This window comes from Eptatretus burgeri, chromosome 6, assembly GCF_056783735.1.
Source record: "Eptatretus burgeri isolate ZD-2024b chromosome 6, Ebu_testis_v1, whole genome shotgun sequence".
Lineage (NCBI taxonomy): Eukaryota > Metazoa > Chordata > Myxini > Myxiniformes > Myxinidae > Eptatretus > Eptatretus burgeri.
In genome coordinates this window covers 15,324,843-15,339,215 of record NC_140966.1, presented here as the reverse complement: position 1 = coordinate 15,339,215, position 14,373 = coordinate 15,324,843, and the positions used below count along the sequence as shown (strand labels likewise).

General features: G+C 42.7%; 1 protein-coding gene across 4 annotated transcripts in view; it reads left to right on the top strand.

The window, feature by feature from the left end:
- The window catches only part of LOC147024344 (uncharacterized), a 41,526-nt gene extending 33,596 nt beyond the window's left edge, over positions 1 to 7,930 (top strand). For all 4 annotated transcript variants that reach the window (XM_085884174.1, XM_085884172.1, XM_085884171.1 and 1 more), the window contains one exon: positions 6,088 to 7,930. In XM_085884174.1, the coding sequence (XP_085740300.1) occupies positions 6,088 to 7,121 (1,034 nt within the window). In that variant the 3' untranslated portion in view covers positions 7,122 to 7,930. The remainder of the gene's footprint in view (positions 1 to 6,087) is intronic.
- The last annotated feature ends 6,443 nt before the right edge of the window (positions 7,931 to 14,373 follow it).

The window sequence follows — 14,373 nt, the reverse complement described above, 5'->3', positions numbered from 1 at the left end:
CCTCAAATCTAATGATTGGAATCAATTCAGCACCCCAAAAAACCCCTAGTTAGAGATCCCACAAGTCAATATTGGCAAAATTAATTTTTCCAATTTTTTTTTTTTTCGCGCAGGCCCTCTGAGCACCCGAACTTTGATTGGCTCCCCAGAATTTTCCACAAAGATTTGGGTTTGCACTAATTGATAGGTGTTAGTAGACACCTAGATGAATACATTAGTGAAGAAATTTTTTGGGAAGCAATTTTTTCACAGATGGTCAATACAATTTGCTAAAATGCCCTAACAATAAGTCATAAGATGTATGAAGCTTTTTTTTAATTGATTTCTTTTTTATCAAGTTTTTTTTTTATTTTAAACTTATTTATTGATTTCTAAGCAGCCTTGGCCAGCATGGTGGCCCTCAGTTATCAAAAAAAGTGGATGCTCATTGTGAAATTTACCTGTCATTGCTAAAATAGTGGGAATTCACTATCAAAATTAACAATGTCCAGTGGGAATCACAAAAGTAAGAACCATAAGTCAACATTGTCTTTGTCTTTATGAATACACTGCTTGTGATGCACCTTCAATTTATATGGTTTAATAAGAATGAGTCACTGAATGTCAATAAAAATTATGTTAAAATGACAAATTATCTTGTTAGATAAACTAGCACAGTACCTGCTCTATGCGTGATCTTGTTCCAAGCGTGTAACACGTTCTTCTGACACATCCCTTTATTTGGGTGGTGCATAGGCAACAGACCACTGTCTTTTATTGTTCCTGAAAATAAAAATAACTTTGGTTACGTCCATGAAGCAAAAACAAGCCTACTGCTTATGTGCATATAATAATACATTATGGTTATATAGCTCAGATAATTGCAATTGCACTGGCACATAGGCTAATGCCAGAGGCCTGAAGTCTGGGGATTTTGTCCTGTTACATTCACAAGGCCTATGACACCTGTCGGTTCCAACCTTTCGATATTTGGTGATCCTTTTAACAGTCATTTGGGTTGTTTTAAAATGAACAGAAAACTTGGAGGGAGGGCATGGCGATTGTGAATACGACACTTTGAAAGATGCATTAGGCTTTCCATGTTGCACTAAAATGATGGACTTATGATATTTTCTTTTGAGGTTACAAATGTGGGTGGCGTTAGACCAGTTGTCCAACCAATGGGTAAAGAGTGGACATGCATACATACAAATACTTGCTCCATTATATATGGATGATAACACAATTTAACATGAATCCATTCTTGTAATTTTGCAGATATTGCATAATTTATTGTTTCTTATCAAGATTCACCACAGTGATTCACGTTGCATTACTACTCCTTATCAAGATTCGATACTCCAATGCAATGAGGAAACTCCTTATCAAGATTCGATACTCCAATGCAATGAGGAAGAGGAACCGACCTTTCGTATTGTGACTGGCAATTGGGGCTCTGCATTGGTTATTATTTTACTGGGGCTCTGCATTTGGTATTCCAGTGAGTTCAACTCTTGCATACGTATTCTTACAAATTGAGACGCTCTCATATTATGTGAAGAATCTTTACAAATCCAAGTAGTTTGTTTGGAAAAACAAGCAGCCAAAAAGTGGAAAACTTGTTCTCGTTCTTTCTCATTCTCATTCCTCATCTTTCTGAAGAAGCAAAGAATGTGTGAAATAACAAGCGATCTTCATGAAAATTTCCAGTTATCGTGATTGGTCTGAACTAGCATCTGGTTCTGAACTTTGAGCTGTCTAGTCTGGGTTTGATTCCTGACACAACCATATACTGTCACCTTGCTGCTTCACAGGAACAGCGTTGCATCATGTGTGATGTCCATTTGTTGGGACCCTAAGGAAGGAATGCCATCTGCTCGCAGTTGCTGGTGGACTTTGAAGATCACATCATGTCTTTCACACGAGTTGGCTGTTGTGCGCTAGCTGCCTTCATGGGTTGCCTGATGGACACAGCCTACAACTGGGAACAAAAGATTGCTGTGCCAATCAGATCATTGGTTGTTGAGGGAAGCCAGTCCTTTAAGGGGCCCAGAAGGAAGAACTGCCACTTTCCTGGCTTTCTTTTCAAATTCTACTTGGATTTTACAATGCAGTGATATATTCCAGAACGGCTTCTTGGCTATAATAAGGACTGCATTCCTGAGTATGTTACACAGTCAGTCTCTAAGGACCTCATTTCTGAGTTTGACACACACCACTTTGCACAAACACAACATTTGTTTCAACCATTGTTGCATCCAGTATGATGTTTAAAAATACTAGTACGTGCCCGTAAATAAATAAATAAATAAATAAAATTAATAAATATATATTCAAACCGCGAGCAACAAACAACAACCACGCAGGCCGTTTCTTCGCTCTCGAGTGCCCGAACGTGCGTGGCCCAGAAGTTCGAATATTATTCGCAGTTACGATTATTCGCAATTTAATTTTAATACCCAATTATTCAATTAGCGTCAACGTATTTTACCTTTTTGCAATGTCATGGCAAGGAAAAACAAAAAGAGAAGAGAGAAAAATTTACTTCCTGGTTCGGAGCATACCAGCACTCTGATGTTACCGAAATTTATAAACCGGCTAATATGAAAACGATCGTAACTTGGTGCATTGTATTTATCTATAAATGCGCATAAGAAATCGAGAAATTATTAGAATACACAAAGTCATCATTATCCGGAAGTCCATACGTTGTAACCCGTAATGGATCCGGAAGTCCATACGTTGTAACCCGTAATGGATCCGGAAGTCCGTACGTTGTAATCCGTAATGGCGAACGCGACTGAGCTTCCCTTTCCCATCGGCCACGCCCACGCAATAACGTGTCTATCATTGGTTTGGTAAATAAATGGCCATAACTTGGGAAGCACTTGTCCGATTAATATCAAACCTTGAAAAGGCACATCCTCGGGTCCCCAGCAATATACCTGACAAGTTTCAATTAGATCGGACCAGCGGTTGTCGAGAAACGGCGGTCTCACACACACGCACACACACACACACACACGCACACGCGCGCACACACACACACACACACACACACACACACACACACACACACACACACACACACACACACACACACACACATACACACAGATTGCTGGAATTATAGATAGATGATTGTGGCACTTAATTGTTGTTCTACAAATTTTGTGCTTCTCGACTTCCTATTTTTTTTCAGGTCATTAGATCCATCGAGAGGTCTCCCTACATTGTTATTCACCATTGTTTTAAAGATTATTGTCAATAAATCACACAAATTACAATTGTGCATTATGCATATAAACATTTTATTTGTAGGTACTTGTCCCCCCCCAACCGATTGGAAAAATATATATTTAATTGCATCTTTCTCTTTTTTTGGTACTTTGGAAGCATTCTCATATCTTCTGAGCTGAAGTTGTACTCATCATGCAAGGGAACTTGGAGCGACATGAGGAGACCATTTGCTCCATCCCAGTTCCAAATTAACATCTCCTTCACTTATTATCCCTGCACTTTTTGAAAAAGAACTGGGAGATATTGTAATCGGCTTCGTCCGTCTTCCCATTCGTCACGCTAACTCCTCCTAAATGGTTGTGCAGAAATTCATCAAACTTGGTAAGTATGATCACCTCATGGTGTGAAGGTGCAAAAGCAGGATCATTTTTGGCTCTGCCCCCTGGAGCGAGGTCAAAAAGTAAAACACGAAAAAAAGAAGAAAAAAAAAAACATACCATTATGGGCACACCCCCTGAGGACTTTTGTAATCCAAATGGCCTGTCAAATTTATCCTGTGCGCACCCACTGAACAAGATCCTTTCGAAGCTGTTCACAGCCAAACCTTCACCCATTTGTAACCTGTTGAGGTTTATTTTACAAACTGGTTGGCTGAGACAAATTGCCACCTGGAAAGTTGAGTTAATTCAAAGCTGCATTGAAATCTGTGATGTTTGAACTTTATTCATTTGGGGATTCATAGGAAAGATATTAAGAGTTTCTTTTAATCAGTATTATTGTTTTAAAGGTAGACAGCTGGGATTAATAAATGTTATTTATAAAAGATCCCCACTCATAAAAATGAGTACCAGTATACTGGGCCGGTGTATACCCTGGTTAAAATAGGTGTACCATATCCCTGTGTCGTAAGAGGCGACCAGGGTTGCGTCAGGAAGGGCATCCGGCGTAAAACATGTGCCAAATCACTATGCGGATCATACGGATGATCCGCTGTGGCGACCCCTAACGGGAGCAGCCGAAAGAAGAAGAAGATTTATAAAAGTTCCCCCTGTCTCTCGTGGGATGTTGGTTTCACCATAGTGGGGCAACTTAGCATAACAATTGTGCATTTTGTGAGGAAAGCACCAAATTTGGCACACTAGTAGGCTATCATATTATGAACAGATTTGGATATTGGGCCATCTCAAAATTTTTGATGGCAGTGGAAAATGGCTTCCACAGCCATCAGCGGCTGAATTTGAGATGGCCCAATATCCAAATCTGTTCATAAAATGATATGATTTCTCATACCGCTGTCTTTTATTGTTGTGGATGATAACACAATTTTACAAGAATGGATTCATGTTAAATTGTGTTATCATCCATTGATATCATCTGGAAGTAAACCATCCTAAACTAACTAGTGTGCCAAATTTGGTGCTTTCCTAACAAAATGCACAATTGTTGTGCTATATTTAGCTAAGTTGCCCCACTACCAGTGAAACAACAAATGGGGCATATTATTGTCCTTAAATACTTTCTGTCGTGACATCCTGTGGGTGGCTGGTGCACTTGCTCCGGGGCCACGAGGAAGACACTTAATAATAATAATTATATATACAAATATACACACACAACCAGACTTGGTGGTGTAATGGTTAGGACCGTCCGCTCTGCATCTGGGAGGTCGGTGGTGCAAACGCCAGCTACGTCAGACCAAAGACTTCGCTTAAAAAATGTATATAATAATAATGTGGTACATACCGCTTCTTTGCTTTACATTCAGCCTTTAAAATTATCGAGCACAGACAAACAACCCTGGGAAGGTAATGGCAAACCACCCAGTATAACCATTGCCAAGAAACTCCCTCAGCAGCACCATCGCACTGTAAAGAGTATGGTAGATCAAATCATTATTACATTCATACTGCAAGAAAGTTCATTGTGCTGCAGAACCAACGCCTGTTGCTAATAATGTTGTTTGCTGGAGAAGAAGCAAATGAACTTGAGACTGCAGGCCTTTTAGTTCAAGGCTTCATCTTTTATGGTGAATCCTCCTTCACCTCTGACATAACTTCCGTTTCCTCTCTCTCCACCCTCGCTTCTTCTGCATTGATTAGTATTCAGGTCACTGAAAAGTGCCATCTATCTTAACTAACTCACAATACCACAACAGGTGACTGGACACAATGTTCATTTGAAGACAGTTTCATTTTTAGAAGCAGAGTTTATCAGTTAATTACAGCGCGGCGACATCGCGCTGTTGTATAATTGGCTATTATGTACTGTGTCTTCTGTCACGTCTTCTGTCACACTTATGGTCGCGTACGACCCTTTGATCTGAGGGCTATAAATAGAAATTTGTCCAACGTCACAACTCTTCCCATCATGCATGCCAATTCACCATGTCTACATTTAAATTTTATAACTGCAAAATTGTTTCATCATTCTTAACCTAGACTTTTACTGCCCCCAGCCGCACGATATCGAAGTATTCGCTTCTTGTTCCTACTTACCTTTGAGTCGGAAGTAAACCATCCTTTGAGTTAGCTGTGCACCCGAACATGCTAGTTTAGCAGGTTAAATTTAAAGTTAAACAAAAGTTGATTTTAAATTTCAGTGCATTGATAGATCTTCTCTTTGAATCACTTCATGTTTTCTTCAAAAATGTAATGGTAAGCTGTCGATTCAAGTCTTCTATTCTCAATGAAAACATCAGCTACCAGTAAAGCATACTCCTGCATATTTCACTGTGATTCTTTTGTTGTCATTTTAAAAGAAAAGGATGCTTTTTTTATAGATAACAAAAATAATTATAATATAGGTTTTTTCACATTGGTTGTAAATGCCTTATCCTAAACTGCAATGCATGCAATTTGATGTTTGCAGAAAGAGCAGCAGAGCCTGTTACGAAGTATACCAAGCGAAGGTTACAAGATAACATCATCAAGGTTGAATCGCAATTGCATATGGATAATCAACGTCCCGACTTGTGTGAAAAGAGGCATAAATGTGACATTTGTTCCTACAGTACAAATCACAAACGTGATATGAGAGCACACATACGGACTCACACAGGAGAGAGACCCCATAAGTGCACGTGCTGTGATAAAGCCTTTTCTCAATCAACCACTTTGCATAAACACATGAGAGTGCACACCGGCGAAAAGCCTTACAAATGCTCAACCTGTGGGAAGGCGTTTTCACAGTCGACCCATTTGCAAAGACACTCGGTAATCCACTCGGGGAAAAAGCCCTACAAGTGCACAACTTGTGGCAAGTCATTTTCCGACTCGGGATATTTGCAAAACCACACACGAATTCACACTGGAGAGAAACCTTACAAGTGCACAACTTGTGGAAAAGATTTTCATTATTCAAATAATTTAAAGCAGCACATTAAAATCCATACGGGTGAGAAGACACACATGTGTACAACCTGTGGCATGGGATTTTCCCGATCGACGACTTTGCAAGCACACATGAGGAGTCACACCGGAGAAAAGCCCTATAAATGTACCACTTGCGACAAAGCATTTTCTCGATCAAATAAGTTGAAAATACACATTCGAATACATACAGGAGAAAAACCCTACGTGTGCTCAACCTGTGACAAAGCTTTCCATCATCCAGGCCATTTGCAAAAGCATTTGAAAATCCACACGGGAGAAAGACCTTATAAGTGTACAATTTGTGAGAAAGCATTTTCCCATTCTATCACTCTCCATAAACACATGATGCTTCATACAGGAGAAAGGCCTCATAAATGTGCAACTTGTGGCAAAGGATTTGCTGACTCTGCAAATTTGCAAAAGCATGTCCGAACGCACACCGGCGAGAAGCCCTATAAGTGTGCAACCTGTGGCAAAGCGTTTTCTCGAACGAGCACTCTGCACAGACACATGCGAATTCACGGAGAATAACGCTAAACTCGCAAGAGGAACGGAGTTGCTTTGCAAGATTAGAATAAAATGCAACGTTATAGGAATCTGCATGTGAGGCACAAGCTTGCACGAGTCGTGATTTCAAAGACTGTGCCTAAACATTATGTATTTAATCGAATTGTAAAATGCACATTTACATTGTGATAGCCCGACTTGTATAAAACACTTCGCTAGGTTATTATTTTTTTAACTGCAACTGCATTCAAGGCTTTTTCAAATGACCTCTTGCTCAAAAGTTTTCATGAAAACATTTGATTTTTGCATGAAAATAAACGGTTTTATTTGAAACTGTACTTTTGCTTTGTCGTAGATAGAATATATGAAACTTTTATTTTTGCTGTATTGTTCCGATGAGTGTGTTTGTATATATTTCTGCATCGGCAAGTTGCGCTATAAATGTATAAAGGAAGTCATTACTTGATCATAATCAACTTCATCACTGTCATATTTAACTTTCAAACTTTTCACCCATTACCATTTATATTTGCTGCAACACTGCCAATAAACGGCACAATCCAAGCTGCATTGTTGTCGTGAGCCCATATCAACTGCCGTGTCTCCCTTTGAAATTGAAGATTTATTTTCCTTTGCCTGTAAATAGTAACGTGCTTATAAATAGTCAAAATAAGTACAGAGCCACCACTTGCAAGGAACCTATGCTGTATGTCTTGCTGATTCATCAACAATGTTAAAAAAAAAACATGTATTCTGAACAGGAAATGATTTTGTGAAATGGTGCTCCCTGTTAAAAATAAATAAATAAATAAATAAAAACCAAATAGCTTTTAGGGGGTTCTGCCCTTGTCTGTTTTCCTTTTTCATTCTTTAAAGTGTATGGATTTAATAAAATGGAGTGTTCACTGTTTTCTTGGTACTACCCTTTCGTTTTGCTGAACTTACATATTGCTCGAATGAGGGTAAGCTGATGATCCAGCTGTTCTTATCATGTGTGCACAACTTTATCCATTAAGGAAGCGAGACAGAGTATTTAACACTTCAGTTCCTTGCCATGGCATCTTCGTGAGGTCGATGTTGTTTATTCCTGATGTGTCAAACATGCTGCAACCCATGCCTACAGAAAACAGACTTTTTGGAACGCTGGCCACATTTTACATTCAATTATCATGTGACTTTGTGAAAAGGATACCGATGGGAAGGTGCTCCTACATTGGAAGTTTCAAGTCGATCGCTCACGCTGTTGCAGAGAAAGGGAATTTAAAAGTGAACGAGAAGGGCACTCAGTAGAGCGCATACCTCCACCAGGCTGATTAGTTTACGTTCTGTTTTCCATTGATGGGCCAGATCTGGATTCTGACCTGAACTAAAATTTAATGTGATTGTTATTGTTACCGAACCAACTTATCCACCAAGTTTCATCCATTTCCGGCGATAACTTTTTGAAATATCGTGCTATATATAGTTTTAGTTCTATCACTTGATGGTGAAGAATCACTTTTTAAAATTCTCAGATCCAGATTCGGATCTTCACCAAAATCGAACCGATTCTTCCTTGTTACATACTCAACCTGCCCACCGAGTTTCGTCCGAATCCATCCACAACTTTTTAAGATGTCCTGTTCACAAATAGATAGACAGGGGTGAAAACATAACCTCCTTCCACCTTTGGTGGCGGAGATAATAAAGGTGAAAAAGCAAGGGTCTCGGCCGACGTTCCACAACATGGACAAGGACAGTTGGACACGTATTACTATTTGTTAATTAACTTGTGTGTGAACTATCAGGATACCAATCTCGAACAAAGACAAACCTTTTATAAGGAATAGAAATTCAAAAACGAAGTCTGGCCACAGGGTGAACAGATAAATGAAAAAACAGAATTAATTGCCTCACTTTGATATTGTTACGAATTTGGAATTCAATTGCACACAACGTACAGGTTCCCTTAGTCAGCTATGTCGATAAGTGCTTGTTCCCTAGATAGCTCACCTTCCATTGTTTAAATGTTTTGAAATCGATAAGATGCGCTGCGGATCGATTTAATAGTTAGGGAGCGAACAATGGAGACGTCCCTCCCCCTCTTCTGCGAAGAGGAAGAAGAACCCTGCGGTGACGTCAACAACTCCCTCCCACCCGTGGTTGAGCGGGGGGTGGATCACGAGGGCATGAGTCACGCGGGGGACGGGGTGCAAAGGATAAAGAGGAGATCCTTTCTTTGTTCGGGTGGGAGTCCCGTGGTAGGGCTGAGTTTGTGGGCTGAGTTCGTGGGCTGAGTTCATGGGAGTCCCGTGGCAGAGTTCGTGAAGAGTCCCATTCTGAATCCCGTGTGCAGAGTTCGTGTGCTGAGTCCCGTGGGAGGAGTAAGCTTGTTTGCTTTGGAGAGAGCAGTCGTTCAGCCGTCGGGTCCTGCTTGGCTTGAGGCCTTCGGAAGCTTTTTGCTTCGGCTGGCTCAGTGAGCTTCGGCTGCTGCTTTGTTTTGGAAGAAACTAGAGCCGGTTGTTCGGCTCAAGCTGCGAGTGGAGGCTTCTTCCTCTTCTTCCTCTTCTTCCTCTTCTTCCTCTCCTTCTTGGTTCAAGGAGCTTTTCGTTCTCCATTTTGTTACCCGGCTTGGTGCGACGCATCGGCCTCTTCTTGGAGTTGGATCCTCGGGGAAGCGACGATCGACAGGAAGGATCGGTGCCTCGTCTCACCGGCACGTGTTGAGAAGCGCGGGAGGATTTGCGGGAGCTTGGCAAGGATCGCGGCGATTGGATCCAGCTCGCTCTCGCTGGAGCCCGGGTCCGGACAAGTTGAAGACCATACGAGGTGGAAAGGTTCGAGATAGGTTCTGGGTTTCAGCTCACCTGACCTCCGAGCTGGAGCTCGTGGTTAAAGGCCTCAGCCACCGTTTCGTGTGTGTGTGTGTGTGTGTGTGTGTGTGTGTGTGTGTGTGTGTGTGTGTGTGTGTGTGTGTGTGTGTGTGTGTGTGTGTGTGTGTGTGTGTGTGTGTGTGTGTGCGTGCGTGCGTGTGTCCGTGGGCCTGTCTAATAAGTAGGAACTGCTGTTAAGTGTAAATGACTGTACATAATAAGTAGACAGTTGTTGTGCTTTTGTTGCTTGTATAATTGCAGACGTGTTTTGCCTTATTTAATTGCATACGTGTTTCATTATAATAAATGTCCTTGTGTGAATGTAAACCTGCTCGTTGTGTCCATTCCCTCATTGACAACTTTTCGTGTGTTGGGAGTTAGAAAGCTGTTGATTTGCCGTAATAGGGGGACATTTGGACCGACGGTTCTCGGAATCGCGCACGGACAAGCTCGCCTTGGCGGTTTGTTCCGTACGAGTTCCGTCGAGGGTGGAATACCCCGGTAGTTGGATCACGTGGGTATTTAGGTACATTGAAGATTGGCAATCAACCCTACCCCACATGATCTGCCGATTTAGACCATATGGAGGTACTCGCTATTACCTTCAGAAAATGATTTTCGTTGTGCAGATCACCAATCTGGATGAAATTTGGCATACTTAAAGAATTTTAGACGCTGAGTCCAAATCCACTTGTTTCCACGTCGAGGATGTGACACAATAGGTCATTTTTGGCAATTAAAGATACACCGAACATTAAAGCACGATTTTGACACAGAAATGAAGAATCAAGGATAGACTGATATGTACGTCAAAGAAAACTCTTGTGAGGTCATAAAATGATACAATATGTTTATGCAGAGCCCTATTCACTGTTATTAAAGATGTTTATAATTAAAGGTTGTAAACCGAAGCAGTTGCATATTTTTACCAGCCGAAAACGTCTGGACCGACCAGACAGGCCTTCGAGTTGACCAAGGCAACTTTTTGCTTAAAAGGCAGCCACACTGGCTATTAAAGGTAGTTACATTGACTATTAAAGGCAGTTACAGTGCCTATTAGACAGTTACATTGGCTCTTACAGATTAAATCAAAGACAAAGAGACTGCGCGACTCAGCCTGATGAAAAGTAGAACCGCCACAAGAAGATTACTGTTTTAGAACTCCAGTATTTCTTGCTCTGAAGCGGTTGCTGAACGATGCTCTTGACTGCTGTTATTACAAAACTCAAGTCCACTATTACATGCTGACCAATCTGAATACTACTGTGTAGTAGATCACCACAGCAAAAGCAGTGTGACACCCGCATTCACAGTTCGTCGTCGGAATCATCGTCAGTTCCGCTTTCCTCATCCATAAGTTCCATTTCTGCACGGGTCTGTTCATCGTTGGTGCAGTTTTGACACCCACAGCACTCTGTGCAGGACAGTCCTTTTAACCGGCAAGAACACTGGTTGGTCTCGCATTTCGTCTTCTTGCAATTACATTTCGTCGCCTCTAACAGTTCCTTCGGCGCTGGTGGTTTGCTCAGCCAGTGAACAGTCAGTGCTCCGTTGTGTTCCACCCATCCGTGAAATGTAGGAGAAGGGGCTTCTATAAACCTCTCAGTCGCGCGGTGGTGGATCGCAGACTGATAGTTCACTCTTTTGCAATGCAGCATCAGAGCGTCGCTTATAGGCGGCAACTTCTGTTCTCCCAGCGACTGGCTGCAGAATAGCTTGTCGCGAGCCTCATTCACACTCTTCATGGTCGGCTGATTGTACATGGCGCAGACGAATTGTTCCAGGTCGTGAATGATATTCTGATCTAGTGTGAATTCTCGACCAATGCCCCGAAACAGGTGATGAGATGGGGACTCTTCATCATCAAGTCAAATGGGCTTGTTTTGCCCTTACCGTGGAATGCACTGGTGGGATCACTTCCCGTGAAATTGTGCATACCTATCAATGCATCGCAGACAGAACTTTCCAGGGCCTGACTCGGCTTCCTAATGTCAACGACGATAATGTCCTTGGGACTTCCTGTGACCAGATGGAAATCTCGCGCCCAAATCGACTTCGAGTGAGCCAATGCCAACACAAACACATCGGTGTCCAAACACTCTATGCGCACAGACTCTTCATTCTGTCCCACGTGAGCGGCATGTAGCAGGAGCTTCGTGTCAGCTTCCTCATGGTCACATTCAAGTTCAGGTACTGACGACACAGTCATGACACCATTCGCCGCCTTGATTTTCTCACATTTGCCGGCATGACTGACGTACAACAGCATGTCGCCCAGTTTTGATGGAGAGATGTTTCTCGTCCACGATTCGACAATGAACTCTATCAACGCCTCCTTGTTGGCTCCGCTCAGGAGATAATTGGCCCACTGTTTTGGAAGGCCTTGATCACGTCTGTAGATGGTTCGTACCTGAAGATCGCCCACCCTGCCCGCTCGTGTGGCGTGCTCCAGGCACTTGATGCTGATACTTGGGTAAGTATCAAACACCACGTCCAGTCTCGAAGATTGGTTATGTCGTGCTTTGGCCACGACGATGTTCAGCACCATCTCTTACAGTTTGCCGAAAGTGTTATGCAGTGAACCAGCCTTTATCGCCTGAATAACGGCCATTCCATCCACAATTGTTGCACCTTGGATAGGCCGAGCGTCCACATGGCAATCGGGCCACAGTTTCAGTATATGGTTGCGGAGTTTGGCTTTGTCCGTCTTGGCAATCGAACCATCACCGGATGCTCGTGGGAAAGATATGTTCGCCAGTGGGTACGCGAGCAGATCGTGGAGTGTGACATTGCTTTACTCGCCAATCAACAGCAGTCGTGTGAAAAGACGACGTTCATTCGCAATTTCAACCTTCGGCGTCTGCTGGTGGGGAGTCGCCGACTTGCCTTGCGCCTTCGAGAAAGTTGCCAATTTGGCCTTCGAAATCGGACTGAAGAATGGGACCTCACCCAAGAGAAGCCGATCACGCATGAATTGCACGACAGCATTCTCTCCCTTGACATACGCATTCATCAAGTCCGCGGAAGTGGCTGGCGGTGCGATGACACCTGAACTAATATTGAGGAGTTCAAGGTGAGTGCTGGAGAAAGGGTTAATCATTTGAAGTACTGTGTCCATCACTTGTACCACCACTGCTTCGTTCTTCATCGAGCTCGACACATCCAAATCCTTTCTCGTTCGGGGCTCGTCGTGGATACCCGCCATGGACTCACATTTCCCTGCGATTTCCGCACGTGCTGGTTGGGACAGGATCCACTTCTTCACAGCTGTGCTTTTCTGAGTGTAACCAATGATGCCTCCACTGGTCTTGCTGTCCCTATTTAAAGTCTGCTCTATGATCTGATCACACACAACACTACTAAATCCATAACGACTATGCCGTTGGGCAGTCCATTTGCCATCCATGAACGCTTGATAGGTGTCTGGGTGGGAGTGCTCGAGCCCGGCCATTTCCAGCCAGTAAACGGATAAGTACCTTGCATAGTTTAGGTGATTGTACGCAAAGTACCAGGGCATTGACGTTCTCGTGATCGCAAGGTGTTTCGGCCAGTTCGAAGTACGAGTTGCCCGTATAAGCTCTCGTGCTAGTTCCACCATTTCTAAGTAGGGCCATGTAATTTTTTTTTTTTTTTTGTATACCTTGGTCGAGGCTCGTATGAGAGCTAACACACAACTCACAGCAAGGAGGCATGAGACAAGAGGGGCGGGAGTGGAAGGGACAAAACAGTGGGGAACAGACACATTAGGTGAACTGTGGAAGGGAGAGGGATGGGGATGGGACGGGGAACATGGCGAAGATCATGTAATGTCCACACTTTGGTGTTTGTTCAGGTCATCCCTCACCACGAGTGCTCCCGAGTATAGAACATGTAAATTGAGGTCTGAGTCACCCTGCTGTGGACCCTGGCTGGCTTCATCCTCTGTAGTTGACGCTGTTTCTGTTGTAGAGATACTGTCTACAACAGCAGCTTGAGCAATGGAACCAATATCAATGTCCTTCATGTACACCACTTCGCTCTCAGACATTTTTGGTGGACGATAGAAAATCATGACTGGGTACCGTTCCTGCAGTCTTTTCTTCAGTCTTGTTGCCTGGTAGTTGGCCTTATCCTGACCTTCACATACTCTGAGTAGGTCATTGAACATCTCACACAACTTCTTCATATGTATCGATTGCTTTCCATCAATGAGTCTTACCTGGATTACTTTATCACAGAAAATGTCAAATGTTGAGTCATAGTTCACTTTCTGAGTTTGGAGTTTACTTTGACTCTGTCTGTGGTACGTGTCATTCACATACTCATAATAACATTTACGGTGATAACAAACTGCCAGCGCCACACAGTCTTTATCCTTTATAGTTATCATTATTCTCACATCACGTTCATCTCTCCTCTGCTCAGCAGTTTCCCTCAGCTTTCCT